Here is a 16506-nt window from a genome sequence, read left to right on the forward strand (position 1 = left end):
TTACGTACTTTCTGCGTTCATTGTATTCATTCCATACATTCCATACAGCAGCTGACCGGCTGCAATGCTGCTGCATCGGCACCATGATCAAAATCCACCCATGAAATATTTCACACTAGTTGGTTTGAAGGCATAAATAAGTATGCGTGTGTGAACACTATCTGTTTTCTGTACATGTTTACATGTGGACTTTTTTGCAGCTAGCAGGTGTGTTGATAACATTTGAGTGTTTATGTGGACAGGCCCCGCCCTTTGAGATTTGTACTACATTTGAACCTTAAGGCCCGTACACACCGGGACGAATATTCGCCAGGCGTTATTCGCCAGTGTTTTTCGCCACGTTTTTTGTGTTCACACCCAGGCGATTTTCGCTGACGATGAGCCGAGTGAACATGCAATTTCATTCCCTGACATTAGATGGCGCCTAATGGAAACAGAAATACTCCTGTACACAAGGTGGCGCTGCGCAACATTACGCTTCTTAAACTCGCTTTTCCCTCAGAAGAAGAGAGCTAGTATTTACGCGCTTGTCAGAATCATACAAAGAAAACATGAATATTTCAAGCACCAGTTGCTCCAACTGGTTCGGGGGATATTTTAGAATGTCCGTCATTATTTCTTCGCGGCTGTGTAGATGCAACTCGTTGTCTATCTTCTTCGCTGGTATGTGTGCTCAGCAATGAAGTTTTGTGTTTGAGCGCCCCCAAGTTGTGTTTTACTGTAACTTCAGAAGCTCCAGACACGTGTCCAAAAGCGCCGTTCTCATTGGTCGAATAGATTTCGACGCGACGCGTCAAAAAAAAAAAACGAACCAGAGGCGTCTTTTTTTTTTGACGCTTTGACGCGTGGCGTTTTTTCGCGTCGGTGTGCACACTCTCATTGGTGCCCTTTGTTTAGTCACGAGGCGTTAAACGTCGGCGAAAATCGCGCGTGAAATTCGTCCCGGTGTGTAAGGGCCTTTACCGTAATGATAAACAACCAGTAAACTTGTTGCTTTATGCTGCTTCAAGGTCTTATCCCCCCCTCCTATTATCACCCTCCTACCCTTCCCCTCCTCTCTCTAAAATCCCTCTCTCTTCTTCCCTCCTGTTCCTTTTCCGTCCGATCCAACACCAAAGATTTTCAAACATGATTGAAATTAATAAAGTTTGGCCTCAATTACAAAAGGGGTTTATTCAGAAGTACCTCTGGTTTGTCTGAAGATTAATAACCCCTGTTGTTAAAGTAAAATATGTCCAACACAAGAGGCCTTCAGTTCTCATCTGCCTGCCCAGCTGTTGGACAGGACAATCTAAAAAAATCAAAATAAATAAATATCCAACCATGACAGTCATTACATTCGGGTTGTGCCGGCCTTCTGTCTCGCTGACTTTTTTAATAAATATATTGTAATGGCTGCAAAGAAGCTCCTTAGGCTGCAGTTGTTAAACAGCTCTTTATTAATCCTGTATGTCAGAACGGTTACCGCACGAACCGAAAGGCACAGCCAGCTTCTTCAGAGGGAGAACGTTCACCGAACGCACACACACACACACCCAGGTAGACCTCGCCCGCCAGTCACCAGCCCACCGTTGATTGACATACACTGTGGTCCAGCAACTGGCAGAAAGAGGGGGCGCCGGCTACCCGCAGCTCTGTCCAAACTCTGGGTCGTTACAATATGATTATAAAAATGTATACTAAAATGTGGATACTAAACTAAGGAATACTTGTTATAAATAAATAATTTGGTTAAAACAGAGAAGGCCTTGTAAGGTCATTGCTATATACCTACTACTAAACAAGCGCAGAGCCAGGGCACGCTTTGCGCACCTGTCGTGAATGTAATCTTCGCTCCGCAAGATTTCTCCGCTTAATTAAGCGAGTGCGCATGAAGATCTCTCTTTCACTCTCTGTCTGGCATTTTATTCTGTGTTTCAGCATTAATTTGTTGTGCAAATGCATTTATCATGATCATAAAAATATGTAGACATTTTAACCTTAAGAAATCTTGCGTTATTTTCTGCCAGAAAACTATGGGATAAATTGAAATTTCGGGTTTGTTTCGGGCTTGGGCCTGCAAATCAAGTTAATTGGTCGGGTTTCGGGCCAAGTTCGGCTTTAAAGCCCGCGGGCCTGTGTCGGGTCGGGCTAGATTTTTTAGGCCCGATCTTACCTCTAAACAGGGTCCTCGCGTCGCTGCTGTGTAGATTTTAGGACTCTGGCTGCTGACTCAGGCTGGAACGATGAGGCTCTCAGGATTACGGTCCGGTGGTACATCCAATGCAGGGGTTTATCCTCAGGCATATGTTAAGGTGGCATTCATCGGTCACTGTGCTTTGTGGCAAAAAGGTGCCAGTACCAAGCCACATGTAGTTACTGGTTGGGTTTAGGAAGGTTTAGATTACCATCATCTCGGCAGCGACGAGAGGCAAAAGCGGTGGCATCTTTCACTAAAGGAAAATGTTTCCTGGAGCCGTCCTCCATCACAACAAATAGCTTAGCTGGGTACCTTAAGGCGGGCTTGTGGCCTAGCTGGTAAAGCTTTCTCATGACGACTCGGTTCTGGGTGCACTGCTCCAAAACCTCCGGGCAGCAATCCTCGACGATATGGATAGGAGAGCCCTTGTAGGAGAGATTGCCCCGATGTCTGCGAGCTGTCCACACCACCAGCTCGCGGGTCTGAAAGCGGTGGAAGCATTTAACAGCGTGCCGCTGATTACCCGCTCACCCTTGCTTATCAGCTAGTGAACGGTGTGTCTAATTCCGGAGGAGATGTTAGAATGTCAGCACCAAGCACCTTAAAAAGCAGCTGTTAAAAGAAGGCTGTTGGTGTGGATCCTTCAATATTTTCGGGAAGTCCAAAGATTTGGATATTGTTGCGGCGGCTCCTGCCTTCAAGATCAATTAGCTTAGCCTTTAGCTTAGCATTGTCCGCCGCGATGGCTGCAAGCACGGTCTGTGTAATGTATGGTGCATACTTGACTCCGACCACTAGGGGGAGTCTGTTTTGTATGGTTCAGGTTGTATGTGTACTGGAGGAAGAGAACGAACAGGGTGAAATAAACAGAGACACAGTTTTGGATAAATTGGCCTCCACGTGTTGTGAATATTAGGTCCAACATCATTACATGGTGTTAGAAGTCAACGATGGAACAGTTAAAGCCACCGAGCAGTCTGAGTTTTGATGGAAATGTGGCAGAAAACTGGCGGATTTGGATTCAAAGTTTGAACTATATCTCATTGCGACCATAATCGCTGAAAAGAGCGATAAAATGAAGTGTGCAACATTTTTTCACGTCGCTGGAGATGAAGCTATAAATGTATTTAATACGATGGTCTTTGATGAAGATGTGGATGGATTTGATGGGCTGAAGGACATGTTCAGAGTCTACTGTGAGCCTTGAAAAAACATCACGTATCTAAGACACGTTTTCTTTACCAGACTGCAAGGAGCAAATGAAACAATTGATGCTTATGTGACGGACCTGAAAAACAAAGCAAAGGACTGTGAGTTTGCACAGCTGACAGATGAGCTGATAAAAGACCGCTTAGTCTGTGGAATAACAAATGACACTGTGAGAGCAAGGCTGCTCAGAGAGACTCATTTAAATCTGACAAAGGCTGTGGACATCTGTCGAGCAAGTGAGGTAACGCACACTTACATGAAAGCCCTACATGAGGAAGCAGATGTAGCAGTGCATAAAGATAAAAGCTACCAGAGTAAAGAAAGCAGCTAGGGTGCACTGTGAGAATGCCAAAGAGAAAGAAGAGTGTAACAGGTCTGGCTACATCCATGAACCAAAGAAATGTCCTGCGTATGGCAAAATATGCAATCATTGCAAATTAAAGAATCACTTCAGTCCCAAATGGTAGTCACAAAAACAACAATACAGACCCAGGAAAACAGAGAAAAAGGTGCATGAAGTTGAACAAGCACAGGGAAAGGATGTCATGTTTATGGGATGTATAGAAATCAAACCACGTGAGCCAATTGGTGCAGAGTTTCAGCTGGATGCAGTCTCAACATTGAACACTGATGCTAAGAAATGGACTCAAGAGCTAAAATTTAACAATGGTGTGCTCACTGTGAAGCTTGATACGGGAGCAGAGTGTTACGTGCTGTTAATGAGAGATTTGGAGAAAATAACAAACAAACAAGCAGAGTTGATTAAATCAAGATGTAACCTAGTTACTTACTCTGGCCACGTAATCAAGACAAAGGTCAAGGCAAAGCTCAAGTGTGACTTCAGAGACAAGGAATAAGAGTTAGAATTCCAGATCAAAGAAAAAGACTCGCCTGCTATTCTTGAAAGAGACTCCTGCACAAAGCTAGGACTAATCAGAGGAGTGGACGGTGTAGATAAAGAAAACACTGACATTTTGAGTCAATATGAAGATGTGTTTTCTGGTCTAGGATGTGTTCCAGGACTGCACCACATCCAGCTCAACCCTGATGTGACTCCAGTTATTCACCCACCACGGAAAGTGCCAATAGCGCTGAAGGACAGAATAAAGGCAGAACTGGACAGGATGGAGGATCTTGGAGTAATCACAAAGCAGACTGAGCCTACAGATTGGGTCAACAGCATGGTCACGGTAGGAAAATCCAACAAACTCAGGGTCTGCATTGATCCCCAAGATCTAAACAAAGCCAGAAAAAGAGAACACTATCCGCTGCGCACAGTTGAAGAAACAACTTTGCATTTGCTGAAATGCCAAATGCAAAGGTTTTCTCTATATTGGATGCCAACCATGGTTTCTGGCAGGTGCAGCTTGATGAGGAGATCTCTAAGTTATGTAGCTTCAACACTCCGTATGGACGATACAGATTCCTGCGACTTCCGTTTGGTGTGTCGTTGGCTCCAGAAGTGTTCCAAAAGTGCATTGCACAGAGACTGGAAGGTTTGGAGGGTGTTGTGAACATTGTGGATGATATTTTGGTGTGGGGTGAAGATGAGAAACAGCATGACAGGAGACTGAGAGCACTGATGGACAGAATCAGGGAGATGAACCTGAAGTTAAATAAAGATAAATGTAAAATCAGAAAGACAGCGATTGTATATGTTGGTCACATTCTGTCTGCAGAAGGTGTGAAACCTGATCAGGAAAAAGTCAGAGCTATACAGGACATGCGTGAGCCAGAAGACAAAGCAGGACCGCTGAGGTTTCTAGGGATGCTTCAGTATCTGGCAAAGTTTGTTCCTAACCTCTCAGATGTGAGTGCGCCACTCCGGAAGCTCCTTCAGGGTGATGCAGCATGGCATTGGGAAACTGAGCAACAGAAAAGCTTTGAAAAGCTAAAGATGCTTGTCAGCAAAGCTCCAGTTCTCAAGTATTTTGACGTGAAAAAGGAGTTGACGTCATCTGTTGATGCAAGCTCAGAGGGTCTAGGAGCAGTGTTGATCCAGGAAGGACAAACAGTGGCATACGACTCAAACTGACTGTTAGAAAAGGTACGTGCAGATTGAAAAAGAACTTTTGGCAATCGTGTACAGATGTGAAAAGTTTAAACAATATGTGTATGGCAAGACAGTACATGTGGAAACAGACCACAAGCCTCTAGAGACAGTGTTTAAGAAATCGCTGCAGAAGGCTCCGCAGAGACTCCAGAGGATGCTGATGAATCTTCAACCCTTATGATCTACGGATCAGATACAAGCCAGGAAAAGAGCTTTACATCGCAGACACCCTGAGTCGAGCATACTTGAAAGACAAAACTGAACAACTTCTGGAGGATGAACTACAAATTCATCTACTTCGAGCTCAACTGCCGATCACGGAAAAAAAGCTGAACATATTCAGAACACAAACCACAGAGGATGAAGAACTGCAGCTGGTCATAGATATGGTCCAAGCAGGATGACCAGCAGAAATATGACATGTACCAGCAGAGATCCGAAAATATTGGACGTTCAGAGAGGAACCTACATGTTCTGATGGTCTACTTTTCAAGAACACACAACTTGTTGTACCACATAGTCTGAGAGCAGACATGTTGTCAAGAGTTCATTAAGCTCATCTCGGAATAGTCAAGTGCAAGGAACAAGCAAGAGACATCATGTTTTGGACTCACATGGCTAAAGAGATTGAAGATGTGGTGTTAAAGTGCTCTGTTTGTAACACTTTCAGGCGGAGTAACACAAAAGAGCCGCTCATCTGCCACGACATTCCAGAGAGAGCCTGGGCAAAGGTTGGAGTAGATTTGTTTCACTATGAGCAAGGTGAATACCTGCTGTGTGTAGACTACTACTCAAAGTACCCAGAAATTGCCAAGCTCACTGGGACCACCAGCACACATGTGGTAACAGCCCTTAAATCAATGTTTGCAAGACATGGAATTCCAGATGAGGTTGTGTCTGACAAGGGTCCACAATTTGGGAGTGCTGAATTCAGGACATTTGCAGAGAGATGGGAGTTTGTCCACAATACATCAAGTCCTGCATAGCCCCAGTCGAATGGACAAAGTGAGAGGGCAATTCAGACTATTAAAAGCTTATTGAAAAAAGCTCAAGAGAGCCAAAGTGATCCTTACATCGCTTTATTGGAATATAGGAACTCCCCTTTGCATGGAGTAAAACCGTCCCCTGCCCAACTCCTCATGGGTCGAAGACTGAAAACCAGACTACCAACATCAGTACAGCTTCTGAAGCCACAGCTGTTTGATAAAGTACACCACAGGATCAATGAGAGGCAGCTGAAACAGAAGCAGTATTTTGACAGAGGAGCAAAAAGGCTACCACTTCTGATGGAAGGGGAGAAAGTGAGAGTACAAGTTAAAAATAAATGGCAACCAACAGTCGTTGTGGGAGAACATGACAAACCCAGATCTGTCATCATCAAAACAGAAGATGGAAATATTTATAGGAGAAACCGCCGACACCTGATGAAAACTAGAGAAATGACTTTTCCACAACAAAGCGCTGAAGACATGCAGGATTTTGATCCTGTAACCAGTGCACCCACAAAGACTGACCAAACGCTGGTACCATCACCTGTGATATCGCCCGCGACAACACCAATGAAAAGAGAGGTGACACCAACTGTGAACTAGGATGTAACAGTCAAGATGTCAAGGTTTGGAAGACTGATTAGACCACCCAAAAGATACTCTCAGTGAAAAAAAACAGCAGTTAAGATGCTGTGTATTTAATAAAAAAAAAAAAGTTCAAATGTTTAATGTTGATTACACTTTCTGTAGTTGAAGGATAATGTTGCAATTAAGTTTAAATGTGTTAAATTTTCATTGATATAATATTAGAAGCAGCACAACTTTTAATTGTTTCAAAGTACTTACTATATAAAGGAACTGCAAAGTCAGTAGGTCTAAAATTTAATTTTACTCATGTAAAATATCTAAAGGGAAGAGATGTGATGTATGGTGCTTACTTGACTCCGACCACTAGGGGGAGTCTGTTTTGTATGGTTCAGGTTGTGTGTGTACTGGAGGAAGAGAACGAACAGGGTGAAATAAACAGAGACACGGTTTTGGATAAACTGGCCTCCACGTGTTGTGAATATCAGGTCCAACATCATTACACTCTGCATCTCTGTCACCTTAATGCTGGTAGAGTCTGCAGATTCCTCCAGGTGGGTAATGCGCTCCGTGTGGTCGTCTACTGTGGCTTGAACAGTGCCCATTCTGGCCTCATACCTTGCATAGGTGTCTTTTATCTTGGCCAGCGGGACTTAGTTTTTCTGCTAGCTTATCAGTTAGCACAGCAGTGAATGCGCTAACACTAGCCACTTCCTCCCTCTACTGCTCGTCTTTTTTGCCTTTTTTGACATGGTTATCTTAGTAAGCTGTTGGGTTACTGGTTGTAGGGCAAATTTTTACCATGTTAGTTAGGTGGCTTTATTTAAGTTGGTAAAGGCAGGGAGCTTGGACACACGCGTCTACTCCCTTCGGCCGGAAGTCCCCCTATCTCTCTGGTTTTCAACAATTTTTACACATATTGAAGCACTTTTTTAATGTATTTTATGTATTATTTATTATTTTTAGTAGTACGTTTTTTTTAAGGTATGAATGACTGTGCCCCAGTGGTTGGCACTCCATTCGCCATACTTTTTGCAGAAGATCAATCTGTCCCTGATGTTCTTTTTTGAAGAGAAGTGGCTTCATTGCTACACTTCTTGACACCAGGCCATCTTTCAAAAGTCTTCGCCTCACTGTGCGTGCAGATGCGCCCACACCTGCCAACTGCCACTCCTGAGCAAGCTCTGCACATGGGTGAGGTAATTAACTACTCCCGAACTGCTAGCGGTTTGAATCCTGTGAGGGGTGAAATGTACATGCTGGTCTCATTTCTTCAGAAAAAAATGTTGTCTACCATTGCAGCTATTGATTTCAAACCAATGCAATGCGTTGAGTTAGTACAATGATACAAAAAGCTGTGGAAGTGTCACTCTTTATATTTATTTTTAATTTAACAGGAAACTCAGAAATCTCTGTCCTGCTTACAGAGCTTATCACACTCTACCGACTGCTCCTCCCTGATCCTGGTCTTCATGCTTCGGTCTTTTACTGAGTCAGGTGGGTCCCCCTCACCCTGTATTTGCCATATATTATGCCATGCATTGGAATCATTTCCTCCTGAATTGTAATCAAATCGAATCGTGAGGTAATCAAGATTCCCAGCCCTATTCTTTACACACTACTTTTATGCAGAGAGATGCATGCATTATAAAAAATGAAATTGAAGGGCACATTTGTCCTTATGTGAGATCCCACTATCTATGTTAACCACACACTAAGAATACTATGTTTTTGTCAACCCAGTAACTACAACATTTATTGATGAGCCAAGGGTAAGATTTTAATTTTTCTGAGTGACCACGTGAATTTACAATTTGCTGAGTCTTTGTATTTCAGACTGCTGACTTTCTTGCCAGTATCACCAAGCGCAGGGGTTTATTCAAAGGCTCTGTTGTACAGGTGAGTAGTAGCAAACTGTTAGGAGTGATTAGAAACAGAATAGTTAGAAACTCCCTTTTACATTCTATCACACTAACTTTTACTTTTCATCACATTAATGGTTTAAACTTGATTCGCTATGTATTATCATCTCAAAATTATATTACAGAGCACAACCAAGACTACTGTCTCGTAACATTCCTCGAGCATCCTCCCCGTTCATCTTTGTGTGTCCCGGTGTATGCGGTCTGGCAAATGTCTGTGAAAACCTCAGAGAGATCTGACACTTTTATCTGTCTGTAACCCTGCGTACAAATTTGTGCTCTTGTGCGGAGTAAACCAACAAAAGATAAGTTTTGTCTCTGAGTCATTATTCATTTATTTCTGTGTGCAAGAAACTGACGGGGTACGAACTAATATAATACAGTCCTTTCTAGAGAATCCAGTTTCTTCACACAAACCTAGACGTTTTAACTAAACTTCACAATGTGAACTGTACATGCTTCACTTAACATCCATGTGCCTATAACTTGACACTCACCCAAACATTGACACACACGCTGATCACACTCTACATTTTCTCACTACAAACTTGAACATGTACAACAAAATCAACCACCTTCTGTCCTTCTACATTCCTTTTCTGGATACCAAACCTGCCCATCACCTCTGCTTCCTGCACCAGCATGTACATTGAAATCTGCAATGAAAACTCTCTCTTTTAGGGATGTTCATCATCACTTCATCAAGGTTGAACCAGAAGTTCTTCTTCTTCTCCACTCACATCCTACTAGTGGCTGGTCCAAAATTCTGGTTGGACCAGTTTTTTTTCTAATACTCTCTGACAAAAACTGATTCATCCAAAGGACAAAATTCCTAGCTACAAACAGAGCAACGTTGTGCACTCTATCCACTGGACTTTCTGAAGCCTTCTTAAAAAGAATTGAACCTCTTTGCATGAAGTTCTTGATGATCCTATGAATTGTTAATTTATGTGCAATCTAAGCCACAATATCCTTGCCTCTGAAGCCATTTTTATGCAATGCAATGATGGCTGCACGCATTTCTTTGCAGGCCACCATGGCTAACAATGGAAGAACAATGATTTCAAGCATTATCCCCCTTTTAACATGTCTTGTCTGCCATTCTAACCCAATCAGCCCGACATAATGATCTCCTGCCCTGTACTCGTCAACATTCTCACCTGAGTTAACAAAATGATTACTGAAATGATCTCAGCAAGTCCTTTAATGACAGCAATAAAATGCAGTGGAAAGTTGTATAATGGGATTAAGTTAATTTTCATGGCAAAGCACAAATCCATCTGATCACTCCTCATAACATTCTGCCGAATATGCAAATAGCTGTATTAAAAACTTAAGCGGCAACTTTTCCAATTTTTCAATATTTATGTAATCCTCAAAACTTTTGGCCACGACTGTACTTTTTAATCTTTGGATTTTGGCGAAAAGACCAAGTCTTTCGGAGTAAGGGGACTAATGAATCAAGTCACAATTAACTGATGTTGAAGTCCAAGTCATGTCATGAGTTACTTCTGTGAAAGTATAAATCAAGTCCAAAGTCCTCCAATTCATGACTTGAGTCTGACTTGAGTCCAAGTCATTTGACTCGAGTCCACACCTCTGGTTGACACTTCCATGAATCACAAGGGAGGCCATCCAAATGTCACTACAAAATCAGAGGGCCTGATTGTTCAAAGTTCAACTGGTTTCATTTTCAACAAACATTCCATGGCTACGCGTTTTGTAAATAGAGCCCAAAAATGAACGTAAAGATGTGTAGCAATAATCAATAAAAAAAATGTCTGTCAGACACATTGGTAAACAAGGGACAGTTAAAAAAAAGATCTATTTATCAAACTTCCACCAAAAGAAAAAAAAAGATTAGTTCAAAAGGTCAACTCCCATTTTCTAATTGACCCAAAAACAAACATCCTCTCTTAAAGGTAACTAGACTTTGTAAAAGACAGAATACTGATGACAGTCATGTAGCTCGTTTTCAAATGTTAATTACCTCCTGACTATACTTGTGACAACAGCAAGGTTGATATCCATCATCTGTGTGTGTGTGTGTGTGTGTGTGTGTGTGTGTGCATTTCTGGGTGGACATTCATGATGACACATACCTGAGGCAGAGCCTGGACCACTGTATCAAGCAGAGCTCGCATTCCAGTTGCCATTTTGAGTAACTTCAGAACTGGGGGGGTAACAGACAATCAGATATCAGTAGTTTTCCCACATCGTATACAAACTTAAAAATGTTTGTAATATTCTTAAAAAACACACTGGGATCATCTTTTGATCTATTTTCAAATCATTCCCAGTGGTCTCTTAATTTTGATTATGCCAGTTTTAGCCAACAAAAAAAAAACGTGTTGCTTTACAGCATAGTTTCTGCAGAGCGGCAGGAGTTAGTTGGATATTCACGTCTTAGTTATTGGCCAGACCGTTGGCATGGGGCAACCCCACCCCCTTTCCCTTTCTCATTCAAGTTGCTGAGAGCTCTCTGTTTACACACTCTATCAGTAGGTTAACAAGTCAGAGGATGGATTTAGTTGTTTATAAGTGTATAAACTAGAATGCAAGGAGCTTGCGGCCTGCCCAGCATCTTTTATACATCACAAATACAATCTTTTTCAACTGGCATTTTTTGTCTGTTTCTGATTCACAACAATTTGAAATGAATCTTTAAGTTTACATTCCTCTATTTATGAACAAGTTAAAAAAACGAAAAATACAATTTTCATCGGAGTGGATTCTTTCAGCATTAGGAAAAAACAATTCTCATTACCAAAAGAGGAAAGAAAAAGCAACACAAAGAAGTACAACACAGAAACATGGGTGCAGAAACACAGAAAGCATGGCGAAGTGTCAAGACAAGCTCAATATATGACATATGTTTGCCAACTCTTCACAAGAGATCCTCTTGCCCCTTTTTGCAGAACAGTCGAACAGAGAAACCTCAAGGGATACAGAAAATTCCATTGAATATGAAAGGCTTGGCGGCGAAAGTCTGTGGTAACAGCAGCTTTCTCTTGGTGGAACTATTACCCACAAACAACAAAGTGATACTCATGTGATTTTTTTTTATATAAAGCAGCAGCGATGCTTGGAAAAATATTCAAGCATATTTTTATATTTGGAAATATTCTTTTTTTTGCAGCTTTTAAATTATTGATGGAAAGAATACGTTTTCATAAATGTCCATATAGAGATCCCAGCTGTTGATGAATATATTTCAGTATCTTTGGTCTTTAAAACCTTTGGTCTTTGTAGAACACATTATTCTGAATTTAGTTTTAATATATTGTATCTTTTAGAAGGTACAGTGTCAGAGTTGTAAGTCTCCAGCTGAAACTAATTTGGTCCAGTAAGAAAACACATGTTGTGTTAACTCTGCCGCATGAGGCTACATATTTGTGCCTGATGCTACGGTCACAAGTGTTTTCAATGAAAAGTCTATGTAAATGTGCGTACATTTTGACCAATCAGTGACTCGGGCTTGGTAGTTGCAGAAATTAGTAATTGCAGTTTGTGCCCTGCTGGAATTATATGACACTTAGAGATGGAGGAAATCATCCCACCAGGCATTCACATCTGCCACTTAGACCAGGACCCGCAGGACTGCCACAAGGACCCCCAACAACAGAAAGCAGGGAGGTGCAGGAGCACAGAGAGTGCAAGTTCCAGTCCAACCACAAGAATAGCCCCCCGCCATGCCCGGGGACCCAGCGCAGGGCCCCGCCCCTCGGAGAACCCCCCCCAGCCACAGACGGGCACATGAGAACATGATGTCACACGTAAGAAGGAAGTGCTGTAAGACCGCTGTGCTACCAAATTGGTGTTGTTCGGGTAAAATCTGTCTTTTCTTTTGCTTCATCAACCGGCAACTTCAGAAAAATATTTTCACTGAAATTGAAATAATTGAGTCTAGAGGCTCTGAAAGATTAGGCTAGATTGACAATTTTTTTGAGTGAATAGTCATGAAGAAGATGCAACCCGCCTCCACTCCAGCTTCAAAGTGTGGACGTCAGGATGACTCACTCAAACCTGCGTCCTCTCCCGGCAGCAGCTTCGATTAAATCCTGGAGTCCATTACAAAAAGCTGCTCTTCTTCAACATGTGGCTCGCTCTTGTGGAAGTTCTCCACAAAGAATTCCAGGGGTTAGGGGAGGGGCTGGAATTCAGTCAAATTCAAGTCATGGAGCTTGTGGCCGAAAATCGAGCGCTCAGCGAGACAGTGGAGAAAATCAATCAGAGCGGGCAGCAGATCTCCGCGGACTACTGCAAGATTAAAGGGACGGTGCGGTACCTGGCCGAAACATGAGAGGCAACCTGGTCATCTTAGGCATTCCAGAGCAGGTCGGTGAAGATCCTGAAATTGTTATTAACTTAAAATCGTTCATCAAAGACCAACTTAAAATCCCAGAAGAAACAGTAAACAAAATCAACTTCCACCATGTCCACCAATTGGGTGGAGCAAAGTTAAACAGCCAAAGACCCAGTGTCAAGTTATTTTGCCCCACTTGAAGGGGAAAGCATCAAATGGAGGAAATGCCAGCTGGACTCCACTCATGACTCAAAAAACTCCATGAACTTGTCTCTTTTCTTTATTTGCATTTGGCTTAAGACAGAGAACTTTTTCCAGTGAGTTAATTTGTAGGTTGTAGAAACCAAGCAAGGTGAAAAACCTGTATCAAAATAATGCTTATGAAAATATATTCCCTTTTACAATTAAATACAAATAATTATAATTTAATTTCAAATAACAAAATATCACATTTCAAATGATCAAATTTCACACAACAAATGTACCGTGATTAATTAACCAAACAGACGTAGAAAATAAATCTAAAACAATTCACATCTAAAGCGCACCGATAACAAAATAAACTGCTGATCTCTAAAAGCGCCCCTGAAAATGCCATAAACAGCTAATCAACCCCCAATTACTTCTGCATCTTATCGGCTGCCTCTCCACTTTTTTAGATGCCTTGGTGGGGATATTTCTTTCATCTGAAGGTTGGCCCGAAGGTCTGCTTCCTTCAGCTTGCCTGTCAGATCAGTGATCACTGCTATTGCGCGACACATAAATCACCATGCACGTTGACGTGGGTTTATATAATCTCACCTGTTGTGGTTGACCTATATTTGGCATCTTATTTTTCTTTTTTCAAATATCTTTTTCTCAAATTATATAACTCACTTTCCAAATATTCAATTTCCACCCTGATTTATTTTTTTCCAACCATTTTAATTTATATGTACACGTGCTTTTTTTCCCTTTTTTTTTCCACGAGTGTGTGTGAGTCTTGACCTAACACCCAGACCAAAATATTGCATTGCTGGTATATATGGCCTAAATGTAAATGACTGCATTAGGAAACACAGAGAGAAGATAAATTACCCAGACTCTTTAGTTGGTAAAAATGAGATGTGCAACAATATTCAGGACATGACAAAGGAGTTCAATGAATATTTTGTAAAAATAGTGCCAAAGGTAGCCCACGAAATAAACTGTTAAAAAAATATCAGAAAAAGAAGCTGTCGAACACTGCATAAAAAGAAATCCTAGCTCGATCTATTTGAGACCCGTGGAAGCAAAACAATTTTTAGAAAGCATCAACAAATTCAAAAACAAAACATCCGCAGACTGTAACGGAATTAATATGATGGTGATTAAAAAGGTCATTGATTCCAATGTTGACCCGCTTACCTACATTTGCAATTTATCCTTTCAAACAGGAACATTTCCTCAAAAAATGAAAACAGTCAAAGTAATTCCACTACACAAATCAGGGGACAAACAACAACTAACAAATTACAGGCCAGTGTCTTTACTCTGCCAATTCTCAAAAATACTTGAAATTGTGTTCCTCAAAAGGCTGGAAAATTTCGTAGAAAAACACAAACTAATATCCGACGACCAATGTGGTTTCAGAAAAAACAGATCAACATCCATGGCGATTACGCAACTAACCAAAGAAATTATAAATGGCACTGACAATAAAGAGTTCGCAGCAGGTGTGTTCATCGATCTGAAAAAGTCGTGGCTAAGCTGTGTTGCCTGGTGCAATGTTATCAAATCGGTTGACGCCTCCCCGCTGATGTCTAGCCTGGTGGTAGCTAGGAAAAGAGGGGTGGTCTGCGGCTCTGTGTTGACTTTTCAGATGTGAATAAAGCTATATTTCCTGATAAGTACCCTACCCTTTGCCATAGTTGAACCATTAACTGGAATAAATCAGTGCTCTTATCACTCAATTGTAATGTAGAGCCACCTTTAAAGTATACATTAAAATCAGGACTTATTCAATACTTAGGTATCACTTACTCCTCCAGTCTATCAGACTTATTGCAATTAAATGATGTTCCATTAATTAAGAATTTTCAGGATGATCCAATGCTATGGGTTAACCTATGTCGCTCACGGGCAAATTGCTTCAGTTAAAATAAAAATATTACCCAAAATCAACCACTGCTTTTCTATGATTCCTTTTAAACCACCTACAACATGGTTCAAATCATTGGACACATATCCATAGCCAAGTTTTAATGGAAAAATAAACCACCAAGAATCAGCTTAAAAACTTAGAAAATGTTAAATTCATTGATAGGTTAAAATTCCCTAACTTTTACAATCACTTCCTTGCTCATATGTTACAATATATTTTAAAATGGCATACTAATAATCCAGCAGATCACTCATGGATATATGTAGAACAGTCACCATGTGAATAGATCTTTCTTTTTATTAGCAGCTCCATCAAGCTGTACATAAATGTATCACTATCAATATCAAAACCTTGTTAATAGCCTGCTGGGATTTCCTTGAGATGAATAACTCCTCTCTTACACAGAGCAAACTAACACCCATTTGGAACAATCCTGACATCCTGATAAGCAAGAAAATGTTTAACTTTCCAACTTGGAAGGCTAATAGAATTATACATCCAGAATATATAATTCAACTTTTGTATCTTTTCAAAACTTGAAAGGAGGGTATGGATTAAGTAATATATATATATATATTTTTTTAGAATATTAGCTCAATCACCTATAAACATGTGTTGGGCTTCAGGAACTTTGAAGCAAACACAACAATGTATGCTAATGTTTGGTGTTACAATTACAAACAAGGGAAGTGAAAAGTGTGTGTTGCCGAGTACCTCTTGCTATCCTGAGCACTCTCATGATTCTGATGATGGTGGGGTTGATGGGCAGAGAAGCGTTGATCTCAATCTCCTCCAGGGTGATACCCATTACAGACAGCAGCACAATGGCCAGGTCCAGCTGATTCCACCTACACGCAAGAAGGGTCCTCAGTTGAATTTCAGTACAGGAAATTCCAATGAGCATCCAAAATTAAGGTCTGCATGCATATCTTTTTAAGGTTCATGTGGAGCCAGGACCATTACTGCATACATACATATGCAGTAATGGATACATACATCTGTGCATCAACGAATATTCATGTTTTTAATGAATTTGGGCATCATTTGCAACACATTGAACTTGGCAGGAGAATAGTTAGCAGCCCACCCATGAACTGCATGCCTGCTGTTGAAATGAATATTTATAGTTGCAGCCTTGACG

At 41.2% G+C, this 16506-nt stretch overlaps 1 protein-coding gene and 1 long non-coding RNA gene across 5 annotated transcripts in view; one reads left to right on the forward strand and one right to left on the reverse strand.

Moving 5' to 3' along the window:
• Positions 1–16506, reverse strand: part of cacna1ib (calcium voltage-gated channel subunit alpha1 Ib) — a 439141-nt gene that overhangs the window by 130485 nt on the left and 292150 nt on the right. For all 4 annotated transcript variants that reach the window (XM_023954667.2, XM_078943263.1, XM_078943351.1 and 1 more), the window contains 2 exons: positions 16080–16213; positions 11040–11110 (listed from right to left, as the gene is read on the reverse strand). In XM_023954667.2, the coding sequence (XP_023810435.2) occupies positions 11040–11110; positions 16080–16213 (205 nt within the window). The remainder of the gene's footprint in view (positions 1–11039; positions 11111–16079; positions 16214–16506) is intronic.
• LOC144990636 (uncharacterized) lies at positions 6451–10923 on the forward strand. Its single transcript, XR_013654599.1, has 5 exons — positions 6451–7569; positions 8088–8214; positions 8443–8512; positions 8852–8914; positions 9063–10923. It is a non-coding gene; the product is annotated as an uncharacterized LOC144990636 (long non-coding RNA).

Source organism: Oryzias latipes, chromosome 1 (genome assembly GCF_053564925.1).
Source record: "Oryzias latipes strain Hd-rR chromosome 1, Olatipes_Hd-rR_3.1".
In the NCBI taxonomy this organism is placed as follows: Eukaryota; Metazoa; Chordata; class Actinopteri; order Beloniformes; family Adrianichthyidae; genus Oryzias; species Oryzias latipes.